Source organism: Mya arenaria, chromosome 14 (genome assembly GCF_026914265.1).
Source record: "Mya arenaria isolate MELC-2E11 chromosome 14, ASM2691426v1".
Lineage (NCBI taxonomy): Eukaryota > Metazoa > Mollusca > Bivalvia > Myida > Myidae > Mya > Mya arenaria.
In genome coordinates this window covers 16,896,946-16,916,537 of record NC_069135.1, presented here as the reverse complement: position 1 = coordinate 16,916,537, position 19,592 = coordinate 16,896,946, and the positions used below count along the sequence as shown (strand labels likewise).

The 19,592-nt window shown below is 34.1% G+C and overlaps 1 protein-coding gene across 4 annotated transcripts in view; it reads right to left on the bottom strand.

Moving 5' to 3' along the window:
- Positions 1–17,994, bottom strand: part of LOC128218596 (protein maelstrom homolog) — a 35,182-nt gene extending 17,188 nt beyond the window's left edge. The window contains exons 1-6 of one of the 4 annotated variants that reach the window (XM_052926304.1): positions 17,914–17,994; positions 17,278–17,418; positions 15,928–16,044; positions 15,398–15,482; positions 11,093–11,239; positions 9,594–9,635 (exon numbers count right to left, since the gene is read on the bottom strand). In XM_052926304.1, coding sequence (XP_052782264.1) covers positions 9,594–9,635; positions 11,093–11,239; positions 15,398–15,482; positions 15,928–16,044; positions 17,278–17,412 — 526 coding nt within the window. In that variant the 5' untranslated portion in view covers positions 17,413–17,418; positions 17,914–17,994. The other 3 variants (XM_052926305.1, XM_052926302.1, XM_052926303.1) reach the window with 3 other exon arrangements.
- Positions 17,995–19,592: the final 1,598 nt, after the last annotated feature.

Below are 19,592 nucleotides of genomic sequence, written 5' to 3'. Positions count from 1 at the left end.
CTGTCTCTTTTTTAAAGTGCATTTACATTGAGCCAACATTATCATGTCAAGCATGTCCCTCTGTGAGTCAAAACCATGAACACACAAGTTCATTGAGTTCCTCGTTTCCTGTAAGTTGCCTTTGTTTTTTAGCGTTTGGATTTCCTTTGTTAGCATAAGCAAGAAATTGACTTGAGTACGTCCACACTTCTTCTTGCACGTAATGACCGTTTCCTGATAATTTAATACACTCGACATGTTCTTTTGGAGTTAAACACTTTCGATTTGTATCATTGTCAGCCATAATCAAAATCAAAAAGAATAACACGAACAATGCAATGTATATATCCGTTCGTAGAAGTAAAAAGCCGTGCATTTTGGTAATTAATACGGAAATGAATACACATCATAACTTGTTTCACACCATCAAGTGACAGTGCAAACTGTAAATACATAATTATTATAACCAGCGTTCTTTGTCGCTATTTGACAATTAACTCCATAATTTTTAAAATATCTTCAATTCTGATCAAAACTTTCACCGACGTGTTATAAACATGATTTCTCAATGAGTAAACATGCATGGTAATCGTGTGATGTTATATGCATTTTCATTGGATGACGGAAATATCCGAGGCTGTTGTTCTTTTCCGTCAACTTCAGTATCAATTAAGCTGTGTATTGGCAAAAATTACTAGCGGAAGTGTCAGTGACAAGGGATTAGTGGCCGCTAATTAGTGTTTTTATGGCTTCACGGGGTCAAAAATTAGTGGCCACGGCCGCGTTAGACAGTTGGCCGCTTACAGCACATACTTTATATAGTAAGAACGTACAGGGGGAATTTGGAGTGGCCCGATAAGGCAGGTGGCCCTTTAAAGCGGTGAACGTTCAACCAGGTTTGACAGTATAAATATTAATGTTTAAGTTTCTTTGATTGTGGTTACATTAAATCATGTAAAATCCTCCCGAAACAAGTAGGTAAATTCTTTTTATATTTATTTATTGATTGATTTACATTGTTAGGCTCGACAGGCCTGACTGTAGGAGGTTCACTAACTCCAAAGTTAGACCTGAGTAAGGCCAAGTTCAGACATGAGGCATTCATCAGCATCAGACTCTTCAGTGTATCCTGTTTGAGTGGAATGGCCTTACAACCAGATGGCAAAGCACTTGTCACTGATTTTTCTGTTAAGATCAAACAAGTCAACCTTCTAGATACAAAGAACAACATAGCTGTGTCTCACGTGAAGCTGTCCGGCCAACCATGGGGTGTTTGCCTCCTGTCCCCTACCAAGGCAGCTGTCACTATTCCTATGATGGGGATTCAGTTTCTGGTCATAAGTGGCAGTGAGCTCTCTCAAGAAAGGGACATCAGGCTGGTAGGGGACTGTAAAGGGGTGGATTATTGTGATAACAAACTGTATGTTTGCTTTGGAGTGGAAAATAAAATTGCTGCGATGGATCTTAACGGAACTGTACTAAACAGTTTGGACAACAAAATAGCTGGAAAAGAACTTTTCCAAGACCTTTCAAACCTGAAAATTACCAAAGAAAGTCAAAAGTTTATGTATGTCAGATAGTGGTAAAGATTCTGTGATTAAACTGAGCTTAACACTACAAGTATTGGTCATATTTCAGAACCCTGTGTTGGAACGACCCCAAGGGCTGGCATTGCTGGGTGAGAGTCAGTTGGCAATTTGTGGAAATGGCAGTAACAACATTGTGCTGCTGGACACTGCTACAGGCACTATGACCACACTGCTAGGGGCAAGGGAGAATAAAAGCAAACCAGCTAGTGTTTGCTTCAATGAAAATGACAAAAATAAGCCATAATGATTATTCAGGATAATCTCAAGTCTTTTTTTGCAAATAAAGGGCCGTAACTCCTAAATGACAAAAGCGATTTCCATGGCTATCGAACTTGATCAAGATATTATGGTCACAATCATGTATGTAAAGTTTGGTGAGGATTGGACACATACTTTTCAAGAATTAGATTGGAAACATATATTTTTGAAGTATTTTTGGCAAAAAAGGGCCGTAACTCCTAAATGACTAAAGCGATTTCCATGACTATCGAACTTGATCAAGATATTATGGTCACAAACATGTGTTTAAAGTTTGGTGAGGATTGGACAAACAGTTTTCAAGAATTAGATCGGAAACAAACTTCGGGACGTACGTACGTACAGACAGACAGACGTACGTACGGACAAGGGCAACCCTATATGCCGCCACTTTGTGGGGGCATAAAAAACTATTCGTTGAGCGTAATGCAAATCGTGTCAAAGTATACACACTTTTCTAAATGAGTGAAATCCAGCTATCTGTGTGTAGAATTAACAGTAACATCATTGTCCTGCTGGACACTGCTACATGTACTTCGACTGTTTTTTTTTTTTTTTTTTTTTTTTGGGGGGGGGGGGGAATGAATGAATCAATAATGAATTAGTCATCCATTTTGAGTTCAAAATAACTTAAAGGTTAAAGAGGAAATAAACAATGTCTACAAAGTTTTGATTACAGTAAGCAGTTATTGTGAAATTATTATATTCGCGGGTTTGAAATGGGTTTTCCAAAAAGTACAATTTTGAGGGTACTTACATTCATGGATTTTCATTTTTTTGCACAAAAACAACAATAAATAATTGATCCTAAATCGTCTGCAAAATCACCACTTGCCAATCTTGTGCTATGTATCATCTTCGTCATGCAGTTTATGACACTTACTACAATGGGACAATATGCCAGTTAGCACAGATACCCACGTCAATTAACGCTTGATCAGTAATCTAATGGTCATAAATAAAGATGCGGTCACATGAAGGATATAAAATAGTGAAGCCATTGAATGTCAATTAAGTGTTTTTGCAAACTGTGAAAACACAGTAAGGGTGTTTGATTTTGAATAAAAAATCATAGAAGATACCAGTAGCCAGATACAGGAAGGCTGGAAGAGAAACATTTAATGCAACTACATGTACTGTAAAGGTTCCCATGTATTGTCCTCATGTTTATATTGCAGACATCGCAAAAATTCCAAAAAAGTGTCGGTCATTGGGACTGACAGCCTCTGATATATTGTTGATCAAAAAAAGAAATTGCCGATCAGACAATTTTTGTTTTAAACTTGCTTTTTCAAAGCCTTTGTTGCTTATTTTACATTGACAAAGAATAAATAGGTATTAAGATATTAACCAGTTATTTTCAGACCGACGGTTTTCGTGATGTCTGATAGTGCTGAGCATTGTATTACTTGTTGATAATTATTTTGTCCATCTTTATTTTTTGATCAATAAATTATTATTTTTATGTTCACTCGTTACCTGTGCATTAATAATGCAGCTCAGAAATAATTGATTTAATATTTGATCAAAGTAAGAAAATCAAGTGGCGACACACAAACACACAAGATTAATAATCAGCATGTTTTACAAGGGCCAGACAGGAGGTTGATAATGAGCTTGTTTTAATGTTTAAGCAATGTCATACAAAAAATTGTTCTAATAACTGACTTTAAATTACTATCATTGAGGTTAAATAATATATATTATTCTCTACCTAATTTATAAGTTCAATCATAGACTCTCATTTTCAACATGTGACTGTTCAGTATATTTCTGTAAAGGGACGCACACACGCACAAAAAATTATGATTTTTTTCCTTATTGACCGATTCACGGGTCCAATGATTAAGACCAAAACGCGTGAAAAGGTTCCGAATGAAAACCAGGATTGTCAGATGCGCTCAAGTTAGAGTGACATAAATTCTCTTTAATAACAATGATAATTCTCGTTTCAAAACATCAACATGAGGTAAAAATCTAATATCAACGTCTTTATTATTCAAAGGGTATGACTAAAATACGACCATTGGGTTATTTTCGCGAAAATAGCATTTTTGACTAAAATACGAAAATAAGGTTATTTTTGATGAAATGAATTTATTTTTGCGAAAGTAAGATTTTGATAAAAATCTGGAAATTAAAAATCTGGAAAGTTTTGGTGAAAATAACATTTTTGACAAAAATGTAAGTTTTTGGATAAATAAAGTTATTTTCGTGAAAACAAGTTTTGGTAAAAATCTGAAAATAGGGTTAGTTTTGGCGAAAAAAAACATTTTTGACAAAAATGTAGTTAGTTATTGGCTAAAATAAGGTAAGTTTGGCGAAAATAAGATTTTGGTAAAAATCTGGTAGTTTTGGCGAAAATAACATTTTTGACAAAACTGTAGATTAGGAAACGGCAACATTGACCAATGAAATACTTTTAGGGCGTACTTTGTGATAAACAACGATCTGAATGGCCAGAAGGGCGCAAGGGGGCGGGAAAAATATGACAGAACTAACCCTATTTTCAGATTTTTACCAAAATCTTATTTTCGCGAAAATAACTTTATTTTATCCAAAAACTAACTACATTTTTGTCAAAAATGTTATTTTCCCCAAAACTAACCCTATTTTCAGATTTTTATTAAAATCTTATTTCTGCGAAGATCCTTATTTTTGTCAAAAATGCTATTTTCGAGAAAAATAGCCTATTTTCTTATTTTAGTCATACCGTTCTTCAAATATTTGGAATAATGAAGGTATAGAATAAATAAGTTATTAAATAATGTTCTTTACAATACAGGATATATTTGGACATGCACACAGCTGGGAATACCATATTAGACTCGTGTTACAGCATGAATAACTGTATACCCTATCACATTATGGTACAGTGGAAACTCACTAAACCGGATCTCCACAAAACCGGAATCCGCGGGATACCTGACTTTTTTCAGAGTCCTGATTTCCCCTTCTATTTTCAATGTAAAATAATCCCTACAAAACCAGAACCTCGGAATTCCGGATACCGGACAAAAAATCGAGAAAATTTGTCAGTTGTCAACGTAATTTTACCTCACAAAACCGGACGTATATTTGTTCAAACATGTCAAAATGATTTTCTGTATTAGGAATTCGCGAATCGCGTGTCACTTTGTCACTTTGTTTTGACAACTGGTGCGTCATAAAAATATTGCACCTGAGATGTTAACTCAATAATAGTAATGATGATTGCACTGTGGATTGACTGCCGCGCGATAATCAAACGATAATCAAACTTGTGAAAAGAAAATTGATTGAAACATTAATTTGTTTGTTGCAGAAAATAAAGAACTAGAAACGGTTATTAAGTGATCATTTTGGAGGGTTGTTTTATCTAAAGACTTCTATGATTGAATCAAATTAGAGCGGTGCGTTAATTAAACTATCAAACATACTTAACAAGCATTAAATTACGCGAGTTGTTTTATTTTAAGACCCGGAAAAAAGATGATTATAAAAACGCAGAAATGATAAAAACTGTATCTGTAATGAATATACATGTATATTCCATGCATTATTTCAAGTTACTTGAACCATTGTTGATGTAAAATAAATATTATCTTTATGTGTTTTTATTTTATTCCAGTTTTCAACTTCCCTTTAAAGGTCAACTCAGTGAATATTTTGAGTAAACTTACTCCGTACATCAAATCCTCACTAAACCGGAATCCTCACTAAACCGGAAATTTTTGCCCAGTCCGAACCTTGTCTGGTTTAGTGAGTTTCCACTGTATAAATGTATAGACAATATGATTTGGGATAAAAGGTAAAAAAAAAAATTGGATCTTAAATTTTATTGATAAGCAAACCCATGAAATCCACAAAATTAATGTAACATAAATATTTATAAATTTACAGAATAAGAATATATATATATTTTTTTTAATGATTTGATACCATAAGCTGTAAATAACAAGAGCTGTCACAGAGACAGCGCGCTTGACTATTCAGCCGCTTTTCAGTGTAAGGATTGAAAAGTTTTGGCGAAACATGCATGGATCACTGTTAGACTAGGTTTCAATGCAAGATGATGTGCTGAGATATTAACATAAATGTGGTTACATTCAAAATTTTAACCAGAATTTTTAAGTCTAATAATAAAGGGCCATTATTTGAAAAATACAGTTATCTAACTTGGTTATTCAATTAGGTTGGATGGTTGAATACCATTGTATAAAGTCTCAATGCAATACATCAAGTAGTTGCTGAGATATTATCCTATGTGTGCTAACATGCAAGACCTTAACCAGAATTTCTAAGTCGCATAATAAAGGGGCAAAAATTATATAATATGAAAGATTATAAGTATCTTCCATGGCTGAGAGTGTAAGATAGGTTCATTCAACCCGAGCGTAGGGTGTTTTGCGAGGTTAAAACGAGGTTTACCGAGTTTCCGCAAAACACCCTGCGCGAGGGTCGGGATGAACCTATCTTACACGAGCGGCTATGGTAGATGTTTTTTCTCCCACCTCAGTTAAACAAAATTAAGTAAAAATGTATTTTTTTGCTGGAACTCTTTTGTTCTTAGTGAAAATAATTGCGTATGAATATGCGATAATTCGTGGTTGTCATGGATATTCGCGCAGTGTTTCAGAGTATGTAAATTGTCTGATCGGTCTTTAAAAAGTTCAAAGAAGAGTGAAGCATTATTTCTTGAAAGGTGCGTGAAAACTGTTTTCTGGTGACATTTGAAGTGAGATTATAATTAACTAGCATTCTAAATATTGCCACAAGACAAGGTTTCCATGATGCACTTCAAACAGACGCTACAGACAACAGTCTTCAACAAGGGAGGTAATTACAATGTGGTGACCATTAAAAGAAGTTCCATACGGGCATTTTATCTTTGCCCGTGGGCAAGATAAGAATTTCTAGCATGGTTAAATTAATGGATCTATTTATCTGAGGTGGGATAAAGAGTTATCTTACTTGATTAAATAAGAAGGTTAAATGGTTGGGAGCCTATGTGTAAAGTTTCAATGCAATACATGATGTATTCGCTGAGGTATTGACAGAATTTCTATGTCAAACAAAAAAGGACTGGTGGAAAACTTTAAAATCATTCATCACTCCGACAACATCAAGGGGCATTTTGTCACTAGTCAATCCACTTGATGGTGAACTTGTTACGGATGAACAACATAAGGTGGATATTCTCAATGACTCTTTTGTCCGCCAAACATACGTTGACGACTCTAGTCAAGCTGTTCCCCAACACGAAATTAGAGCTGAACAAGGAAAAATAGAATCCTTAATCATTTTACCATCTGAGGTTGAGGATACAATTAATTGTCTCAAGACAGGTAAAGCATCGGGCCCAGATGGCATTAATAATCGTATTCTACGTGAAGCATCTGTCCAACTTAGCCAACCTTTATGTGAATTGTTTAATGTTTCGCTTAATTCTTCGGTTATGCCATTAGAATGGAAATGTTCAAATGTCTGCGCCGTCTTCAAAAAAGGTGATCCTTCAAACCCCTCTAACTATCGCCCAATCTCTCTTCTTAATACAATGGAAAAGGTCTTTGAAAGAATTGTATTTAAACATGTATTTAATTTTCTTCGTGATTCACACTTCTTTACCAGTTTCCAATCAGGTTTTATGCCTGGTGACTCTACTGTTAACCAGTTAACTTATCTCTATAAGACATTTTGTCAAGCTCTCGACGATGGACTTGAAATAAGAGTTGTCTTTTTCGATATAAGTAAAGCCTTTGATAAGGTTTGGCATCGTGGTTTATTGTAAAAAATTGAACAAGCAGGACTTTCTGGTTGTATACTGTCTTGGTTTTCCAATTACTTAGGAAATAGGTCTCAGCGCGTTGTAATTCCAGGAGCTACTTCCTCATTATCTGAGATTAAAGCTGGAGTCCCACAGGGATCAATTCTAGGTCCTCTTTTGTTCCTCGTATACATCAATGATATTGTTAAGGAGGTTGATTCAAATATAAACCTTTCTGCGGATGATACGAGTCTCTTTGTTATTGTCGACTCCCCTCAGTCTACAGCCTTAAAACTTCAGAATGATATTAACAAAATATCTCTCTGGGTCGACAAATGGCTCGTTAAGTTCAATCCATCAAAATCAGAACCAATGGTCATATCTCGTAAAAGAAATAAACCCATTCACCCACCAGTGAATATGTTCGACACACTATTCCTTCTGTTGAATCTCACAAACACCTTGGCATTTTTCTCTCTGATGATTGCAGTTGGCATGCTCATATTAACTACATCAAAGATAAAGCCTGGTCCAGAGTTAATATAATGAAACGTCTTCGTTATCTACTTGATAGGCGGTCTCTGGAGGTAATATTTCTTTCCTTTATTAGGCCTATCTTGGAGCATGCAGATGCTATCTGGGATAATTGTACACAATACGAAAAAGACGAACTGGATAAAATACAAAACGAATGTGCACGTACAGTTACTGGTTGTACTAGACTTGTTTCTCTGCATTTACTACAAATTGAATCTGGTTGGGAAACTTTAAGAACTAGACGCGAGAAACACAAACTTCTTCTCTTCTTTAAAATGAAAAATGGTTTTACGCCAGATTACTTGTCGGTTGTGGTTCCCCAGACAGTAGGACAAGCTTCATCAAGAACACTTAGAAATTCATCCAATATATCTAGTTTCCGAGCCCGCACATCTTTGTTTATGAATTCATTCCTTCCTTCTACAATATCTGCACAGAATTCTCTTCCAGTTGACGCAAAGGCTATAAACAATATCGTTGGTTTTAAATCATACCTCTATTCTGATAAGCCCAAAACACTTAGAATATTTTATTACGGGAAACGCCGGCTTCAGGTCCTGCACACTCGCCTACGCAACGATTGTAGTTCCCTGAATCACCATCTCTATGTTAAAAATATTGTTCCCTCACCATTTTGTAGGTGTGGAAGACAAGTGACTACATACCACTATCTCTTTATTTGTCCTCTCTTTACTGAACAAAGACAAAATATGTTTAATACTGTTCAATCTCTAACTGAAGTTACCCTCCGTTGCTTACTATATGGTGATGACACACTGACTGAAGAGCAAAATAATACTCTGTTTGATGCAGTTCATCGTTTTATTTATTTGTCAAAAAGATTTGAAAGCCAGTGATCGACTCAAACCACCAACACTCACACATCTTTTACTTTGCCTCTCCTTCTTTTCTTCTTCGTTCTTTCTCATACTACATTTTTTTCTACCTCAATAAAGTTGATTAATTTAGAATAAAGTTGTTGTTTTTTTCTACAATAAATGTTTTTGCATTTAATGTCTATCATTCAATTGCCTAAATTTTAAACATTATTTAATATGAGCTTGTATATTAACATGATTATAACTCCATCACTAGTATCCGCCTCAAATGCTAATTGTAATTTATCATAACAAGGAAGGAACTCTATTAGTTTATTTCTACCGTTCCAATCCTGAAATTTGATTATGTATTTGTATTGAAATGTTGATAAATTTTGCTCAATAAAATATGCTTAAACCAAACAAAAAAGGGGCCATTATTTGAATTTAATGCAAACTAGAGTTATCTAACTTGGTTAATTAAGTAGGTTGGATGGTTGAGTACCATTGTATAAAGCCTCAATGCAATACATCAAGTAGTTGCTGAGATATTAACCTACGTATGCTTGCACGCAAAACCTTAACCATGGTGTGACGCCAACGCTTGGGTGAGTAGTATAGCTCTCCTTATTCTTTGAATAGTCAGGCTAAAATGAGTGTACTCACTGTTTTGTATACAGGTGAATCTGTACCCTGGGGGGATCTGCCCTGGAAAAAGAAAAGTAAAGCAGTGCTATTAGAAATAAAATGTGGATCTTTCCAGAACATTCATGATTGCATGTTTTAGTTAATATTTCAGGTGTCAATGAAAACATCTGAAAGAGTTTTGTTTAAATTTTTAACTAATTTCAAGTGAAATAACATTTTAAGGATTCATATCATAGAAGTAAAACAATTTATTATGCGGTTAAACTTAATTTTACATGTATATTACAGATATTCATTGTTTGTAAACATCATAACCTATTAAAGCAATAAAAATATTGCAAAATTTATTATTTCAATAAGTACAAGCAAAGTATGTATGATTGAAATTGGTAAAATCTTAATTCCAGGTGCTACAGGTCTGCATTATTCTGGCATTATAAGATTCACTAGAACTCTGCGAGTCGGATGTGTCGCCTGACAAATTATTTACTGTCAACATTATAGCTGTTATTCATTTATAGACAATGATGTTGCCATTTAAATTTCAAATGTAGGTGGCATTTGAACTGGCAGAAGGTAAAAACATTAAGTCAGTCAAATTAACAACGCAAATTAACAAATGGCTATAAGTCTAAAATTATGAAAGCAGAGTCAGGGTTCTTGTGCACTGCACTTGCCCTCAATGAGATCTATCTACATATGAAATTTCAAGTTGATACCACTAATAGTTTACGAGATATGCCCCGGACAAGTGAAAACGGGACGCAGATGCCAACAAAGGGCAATTACTCTAAAAATACGGAAGCAAGAGTGACGGTTCTTGTGCACTGCACTTGCCTTCCATGAGATCTATCTTCATATGAAGTTTCAAGTTGATAACTCTTATATTCTACAAGAAATGCCCAGGACAAAACTTAAAGCATGAAAATTAACAAAGAGCAATTACTCTATAAAGAGTAACAGTTCTTGTGCTCTGCACTTGCAATTAATGAGATTTATCTACATATGAAATTTCAAGTTGATACCACTTATAGTTTACAAGGTATGCCTCGGACAAGTGAAAACACCACTGCCGACAAAAGTAACCCCTATATATCGCCTTTTCACCATGAAAATTAACAAAGGGCAATTACTCTGAAAATATGGAAGAAAGAGTAACAGTTCTTGTGCTCTGCACTTGCAATTTATGATATTTATCTACATATGAAATTTCAAGTTGATACCACTAATAGTTTACGAGATATGCCCCGGACAAGTGAAAACGCCGCCGCGACCGCTGTTGACAAAAGTAACCTCTATATGTCCCCTTTTTAGGTGACACAAAAACTATATCCAGCTAAAGGCAGGAATTTTTCACAAATGTATTTATTAACACACTATAAAAAGCTGCCTAAAATATATGAGCCTCCAGATTGTGATATGGGTCTATGAAAGTGTTAATTTCACAGTTAAAAAAATACAGCTGTGGGAGTATAAGATGCAAATGCATATAATTAAATTTCAACTCAACCACTCACCAGGCTCAATAAACCGGTGCAACTCTTTTGTGATTCCCTTCTCAAGGCTGAATTCGATTATCGCGATCTCGGCCGGAAGCACCACACCCTCCTCCGTCTTACACAAGATTTGGAAATTGATAAAGTAGAACTTCAACTTCTTCAGCTCTGAAAAAAGAAAGATAATGTTAAGAAAACATTAATCAAAAAGCTTGTCTATTTTTGTTCTTCAGTTTAACAAGGGGCAATTTTCAGCACCAGAGTTTAGGGACTTACTATACATGAGGTAGAGGCTCTAGCAAGATATATACACCATGGTTCACTTGAATCTCTTGAATGTGTCTGAGTTATTGAGTTAAAGCATTTGAACAATGACAATGCCATAGACAAAAGGCCATGTCAATACAGATACCAATCAGTCATTTGTAATTGACATTTTTTTTTTTTATATTAGTTAAAAACCTTGTTGAAACAGGATTCAAAAATAAACTTAAACAGGAGTAACCCTGGAAGCGATGGATGCTCCCCAACCCCCATTTCTCAATGAAAAGGCAGAATATGTAATACAATGTGCTGTTAGAACGTAAATGGTTAAAGCATTATTGTACACAAGTTGAAAAAAATCATAACATGGAAAAACACTTTCCAAAATATGGCTCTACAAACACCCATATTCGAACAACAACAGGTTAATTTGAGGAAACTAAATAAATATGTTGGATACAATTATGATTCTTTGACACTGCACTTCCTATAGGCCAAAAAAAAAAAAATGTCTTGTTTCTGGTCACATGCCTCAAAAAAAACAGGGTCGGTAGGTAGGTGTTTTTTGGTTTTGTTTTTTTGTTTTTTTTTATTCAAACCTTTGGAATGAAATAGTATAGGTCACCAATTGTTAGTTCTGGATCAATCTTGAATAATTCAGAATCTGGCCGTATATCGGTCTGTAAAAAAATAAATATATGCAGAGCTTCACATAAATCTCTTTTATATTTATCCAGCAAACCCTATCTTCTATGTGAGCAGGACTAGTATTGCCTCAAAAAGCTGGGTGTTACAAGATAGGATTTGATGGATACACAAAGAAAATATTTATCATGAAAACACAAAATATGTTTTATATCTGGAGCTCTTTTTATCTAAATGACCACAGTTCCTACTTTATTTATTAAAAGCAAACTGATCAAATAACCCAGATAAGAGATCGCCCCTTCATTCTTCTATCTGCTTTAATTATAGTATCGGGCACCTAACTAAGTGTAATGTCAATGGTTCTTCATACAGAAAATTAATTTTAATCCTTTAAAACATTAGAAACGAAGGTCCAAAAATGAAACGTTTTAATATGACGTTCGGTATTTGAGAGAGACGAAGTATTTAAATCCATTCACTCAGCATAATGATTCACGCTTCGTCGGCATTATTTTGCCTTAATTCGTCCGATTCAAATAAACCTTGTATATGTGTATAGATAGTCTTTTGAATTACGAAAATGTCGGTGCCAAAACTGTCATTCTCGGTCGAGGCATTATTTGTTTTACGATGGCCCTTTTACGATATCTAAACAACCCTACAACTTACCGAACATTTAGCTTCAAGTCGGACATTTTCTCGCTCGCCATGTAAATCGATGAAAAGACTTTTTATTGTTGTTTGCGAATGGGCAACTTTAATGACACTACAACCGTCGAAGTGCGAACATTTGTCTATTTTTATGGCTATCAAATGCGTAACAGACGTCGTCTGCGCAGGGCCAGCCATCTTCGACACGGCCGTATAAAAAACACGTCACGAATATAATATTACTGACGGATAGCGCGGTTTACTCTTCGGCGCCGGGACCGGGAATCCCGGCTCACTTTACGCTAATTATAAAAAACGGTCTTTACGCTATAAAAAAAAAACGGTCGGGGGGTAAAAAGTAGGGTCGGTCGGGTGACCAGAAACAAGACATTTTTTTTATTTGGCCATATTTGCCATCTACCAAAATTTCTAGGTTCATTTCAATCCTGTAAGTACTTTCCTAAATATGTCCCTGACAAGCATCCATTTTCAAAAAATATCAGGTGAACAGGAGATAATTTAAAAAATTTGTAGGGCAAGATAATGGTTCTTTTGCACTGCACTTACCCCCTAAATATGGCCCAGACAAGCACTGAACAAATAGTAATGGGGAGATAAATAAATATGCATGATAGGAGTATTATTCTTGTGAACTGCACTTTCTCTCATTGCCATCTTTCTATAAACCAAGTTCTATTTCAATCCCATTTATAGTTTTGAAGTTCTTCTCCAGACAAGGGTGTGGCAGAAGGTCGGACAAAGCTGTGAGTATATGCTACTCCCTCATAATTTTTGTCTTGGGAACTATTTCTACCTGAAGAGAAAATCTATTACAAATTACAATGCATCACAGATAGAGCAAAGCTACAATTAAAATCCTATTTCCAAAAACATAACACAAAACGATCATAAAACAACCAATATAAGGTCCCATTCTGATGACCTTTCTGTTTGCCAACCTCTAAGAGTAAGAATGCATTTATAAGATATTAAAGGCAAGGGTAAAATTTTAGGGAATCTGATGTTCAGCTGTGATTCCAGGGCTCTATTTTTATGCATTCAGTCTTAAATCAAACATCTACATCAACGTCATCTACATTTTTTCCAATTTCACACATACAAACAAAAAACAAACAATTTTGTGTTTTACATGCTTGGAAATGATTATCTACCGCCAGCAGGTCATGGTATTGATTGAAAAAAAAAATTCTCCCCACCAGGGAATATGGTATATATAGGATCTGACACAAGTTGTCATTTTATAAAAGAGTTTATTAAACGAGTTCATGAAATTTGTTATTAAGCGGGCCTCTGGCGAGCTTACTAACAACTTTCATGGACAAGTTTAATAAAAAATTTGTATAAAATGACAAGGAGCGTCAGATCTTTTTTATTACATGCTTAAAACGGTGTTTTAATTACCAATTTAGTTCCACTTTCTGAACCCATTGATTGACAGCCAAAGTACTCAGAGTGGAATGTCAACGATGCGCCACATAAATAGTTCCAAATGAAAATGACAAAAATAGCTATCAGTTATCGAGTTTTAATTCTGATAAAGCGCTTAACAAGTCACAAATATAAGAATTTGTAGTAAAATATCCAACAAGGTGAATAACGAACAATTTTAACCAAAAAACCCAATAAGTACACAATTTGATGACGTCACACTGAGAGTACATGCATTTACTCGGTTTATGTGACCTACATGGGTCTGTCAATTTTAACCGTGTGCCCGGATTTAAAATTATTCGCTGTCTCTTTACGATGATTTTGCAGCAATTTCTTAGTGTTCACAGATTTTCACAACATGCAGATGATTACGGCGAAGCCTTACTCTGTACTGCATGGATGTCGATGTTGAAAAAGCTCCATCAAAAATGTTTCCAGAGAACATGATGTTCTAGCCGTCATGAGATGTGAAATGAGAAGCCTGTGCTGCAGAATTCTTATTTGTGTTTTTGGTTAACAGACAGCTGATTAAACTAGGAAGCAAATGGCATTGATTGCATATTGCCTGTGTTTGTCAAGATGGAGATGTTTGAAATGTTCACGTGTTGTTTGTCACAATTGTGGCTGTATTTGTTGACTGACTGGATATTTCTGTGACTAGTGATCGGCATTATCTGGTTGGCAGAACATTGTTATCAGAAAGTTTTCGAACAAGATGCTTTCTAGCACTAGTATTTGTTGGCGTTTAAACCATTTTGTTTACAAACAATGCAGAGGGATATCTAGGTCGCGTGTGATTAGTCTAGCCAATAGAAATGTCTGATATGTTATCTACAATGATTCTACAAGTATGTAGGTTTTTTTTAAAGAACATTTGATATAACACCATCTGGGTAAAAAATAAAACAACCAAACTTTAGTTTTAATTCATTGGCTGATTGAAAACAGCAAGCATAGTAATCCTACATTAATGATATGTATGTACAGTCAGATTATGCAATTCAATTGCTTATCATCAGTGGACATATTCATAAAGCATCTTAGTAAATATTTTCATCTTAGTTTGATTGGAGAAAACTAACACTTTTACACCAAACATGAACTACAGCAAGAAAAAGGTCACAATAATAAATGAATGAAAATAAAAATTGATAATAAATAGTATTGAAATTATTCATTGTTAATTATTCGAAAATGTTCACTTGTTTTAAGAAGCTTAATATTAATATGGTCTCAGATCTAACATTTAGAAAGATTGTCTATGTAATACACATTCATCAAAGCTTTAAGTGACTACAAAACAACTCAAACCTTTTCCAGGAGGCCAGTCTTTGCGCATGTCTTTCTTCTCGGCCAGTCTCCTCTTCTCATTATCTGTGTGCTTGTCTACTCGGTGCTAAAGAAATTGAGTATATAATGGAAGAGTTCTGAGATATTTACAAACATTGCTTATTCAATTATGGAAAGGAAACTAAAGAGACAAGCACAGAAGCCAACACTAAGCCTTTTTACAGGCACAAGGTTCAAGTATTATTTTTACAGGAATTTATTTAGTTCTTGAAAATTGCCTCCTCCCCACTCAAAAATTCATTTAATAATTGATAATTTTAAAATGTTCTAACTTTTTGTCTGACATACTACATTGCTTCACCTGACTTTTAGGGACAGGAGCCACATTTCGAGAACACATGGCAATCTTTCAAGGAAGAATTTTCAGCTAAAAACATATTAACTACTCTGGGTATAAATATATCTATAATTCATCAAACAGCTCCACCACGTTAATAACGGAATAAAAATACCTCCAGTACTTAACATAGACATGAAGTGTTGGTACTCACAGCCAGTATGTTGCCCTGATTGTCCTGTCTGTATGCATCTCCGGGTCGCCCACGAAGTCGAGCTTTTTCCATTTTTGCCATGTTTTCAAACCGAGCCTTTTCTTTTTCAGGAAGTTGCTGAAAAAAAACATTTAAACATTCGGCACAAGACGGTAAGTTATACATTTCAAGCAATTGAAATAACATCAAAGTATGTATTAAATATTTCCACCTTATAATGCCAGTTGTGCAGACCAAGTTCTACATACTTAAACAAGAGCTGACAACAGGAGTGACGAATAACCCCTGCACACAGGAATGGCAGACTATTCATTTGAAAAGAGGCCATAACACTGCATTTCTTGTACACTGCAATTTAACTAATCGTCCTGAAACAATGTGTTATTCTTAATTAAAGTCCATTGAGTAATTTAGAAGTTAAGCTTCGGCTACTGAAAAAAAAAGTGACAAAGGGCAATAACTCTGTAGTTAACTAAAATAGAATTATGTTTATAGAGTAATGGTTCTTGTACACTGGACTTCCTTTCATAGTGCTTTACCATTCAGCGTAGTTTAGTTAAATTTTATGCAGTAGTTTTCAAGTTATGCTCCGGACATTATAAAGTATAAAGGGCAAATAACTTCATAATTAACTACAATTGATAGAGTTGGTGTTCTTTCATACTGCACTTCTCCTCATTATGTTCAATCATTGAAGTTTTGATGTTATGCTCCGAACAAGAAAAAGTAACAAAGGGAAATAACTATGCTATTAGCTGAAAATTGAGTTACTGTCATTGTACGCCGCATTTCCTCTCAATTTGTTCTATAATCAAATAAATTGTAATTAAATTTCATCCTGTAGTTTCCAGGCTATCCTAAGGACAAGGTAAATTGCAACGGCCAAACCGACCAACAACAGAGTGACTACATTGTACCTCCTTCAAACTTTGTTTGTCCGTGGTATAACTAGGAGGCTATAAACGGACTGAATTGTATACTTAAAGTCAAGTCCAACACTACAAGGTTATTAACTGACAGAAATCTATACATGAAAGCAAGTCCAACACTACGAAGCTATCGACTGACAGAAATCTATACATGGAAGCAAGTACAACACTTTAAAGCTATGAACTGACAGAATTGTATACATAAAGCAAGTTCAACACTACGAAGCGATAAAGTGAATATAAAATCTGATTATCTGTAGTTCATATAGGAATATGTCAAAAAGTAGCAGTTAAGAACAAATCAAATTTGTGAGAATCAATTTGATAATTCAACTAACAGTTCTGTAGATGAAAGGATGCATTAATCACACCTTATCATTGCCCTGACAAGACCAGCAAAGTTTAAGACTTAAATTTGTACCTTCCACCTGGGATGAGCAATTGGGACAACATCCTGCATCCCGTTGAGTACTCTGCCCTCCCGCCGCAACTGCGGCTCCAGCTCCTTCATGAAGAAGTAAAATGCATTTCTCACCGGCTTCTTACTCTTAGGCATGGTTTTCTACAATGAACAATAGAAAATAAACGGATGAACAGAGTTTTAAACAGTATGAAGCTTTTCCTGACTGCACAAAGTCATCAATGGAAACTCTGTAAGGCAAATAAACCCTGGTCTTTTTTATTTTGAGTACACAAATGGAAATTCTTCACTCATATATAACATTAGTGTGGTGTTTTTTTTGCTTGCAAATTGGTCAATGCTTATAATTTTATCTAGTGGTATCTAACCTATTTATAGTGAGTGAGGTTACACACAGTTGAACATATGATCACAGAACCTATCTATTTTCCGTCTTTACAGAAATCATTAGCCACTTAGAAGTTGTAAATGCAAACAAAACAGATATATTCATTCTAATTCATAGATGACATCATGCAGTTTTGTCAATTACGGAAATTATAGATACCTTACTTTCGTTTTGCATCCACAATTAACATTAGACGAAAATAGAAAATATAATCGAAGAAGAAACTAGATGTAAGATATAGTGTTTACCGAATTTTGTCTGAGTATTCTATTTCGCGATTCCGTGTTATGACATGCAAAAAGATATAATTAATTCGGTGCGGGGTGATACAGGAATCCAGTGGATTTCACGTGAAATCCACTCAAAACGTGAAATCCACTCAGAACTCAGTTATTTTAATTAATAATTTAATTTTTTTGTATACATATTAGAAAGTGCCTCATGAAGGGTTTATATTTCAAATTTTATTGAAATTGGTCAAAAAATAAAGAAGTTAGAGCAATTTTTCATTTTTTTCCAAAAATAGATCGGAAATCGATGTGAAATCCAGATTCCGAGAAGTGAAATCCACTCATAACTCATTAATTTTAATAAATAATTTTCTGTTTTTGTATATTTATTAGAAAGTGCCTCATAAAGGGTTTATATTTCAAATTTTATTGAAATTGGTCAATAAATGAAGAAGTTAGAGCAATTTTTCGAAAATAGATCGGAAATCGAGGTGAAATCCAATTTTCGAGAAGTGAAATCCACTCTTAACTCAGTTTTATTAATTAGTAATTTTTATTTTTTGTATACATTTTGGAAAGTGCCTAATGAAGGGTTTATATTTCAAATTTTATTGAAATATATCAAGAAATGAAGAAGTTAGAGCATTTTTTCGGAAATCGAAGTGAAATCCACATTTTGACAAGTGAAATCCACTTTTTTAGACGTGAAATCCACTCATAACTCATTTATTTTTAACAAATTAATTTTTCTGTAGAACAAATAATTGAAAGGGCTTCATAATGGGTTTATATTTCAAATTTTATTCAAATTGATCCAAAAATAAGAAAGTTGTAGACCTATTTTTGAAAAAAGATCAGAAATCGAAGAGAAATCCACATTTTGACAAGTGAAATCCACTTTTTGAGACGTGAAATCCACTCATAACTCATTTATTTTTAACAAATTAATTTTTCTGTAGAACAGACAATTGAAAGGGCTTCATAATGGGTTTATATTTCAAATTTTATTCAAATTGATCCAAAAATAAGAAAGTTGTAGACCTATTTTGAAAAAAGATCGGAAATCGAAGTGAAATCCACATTTTGACAAGTGAAATCCACTTTTTGAGACGTGAAATCCACTCATAACTCATTTATTTTTAACATTTTTTTTTGTTGTTGAACAAATAATTGAAAAGGCATTATCATCGGTTTATATTTAAAATTTAAATGGAATTGGTCCAAAAATGAAGAAGTTTGATAAATATATTTAAAATTGAACATGTAGTATTGGATATACATATTGTTTGATATTTAAACGGATAATTAATTGTTTCTGTGTATTTTGTTTTATTATATTTGGATATTTAAAAGGATAATTAATTGTTTCTGTAAGTGTAATATATACTTAGCATATTTTATAATATGCTTATTATTGAAAACGGAGACGTTTTATATGAGTTAATGCAAAATTTATTCATTTCAAAAATATATTTCATAATAAGTTTAAAACTACATTAATAATCATGAATAGATATTACTACATCTTTAAATGAATGAATGAAGCACATTTGAAAACATAAATAACAACTATATAGCAACAATAAATTAATAACTACGTGTTTTTATAAGCACATTTGCGAACTACTACTACTATTACTACAACAATAAGCATATTTATAACTAACATCACAATAACTGCTTTTAGCTCGTATTAA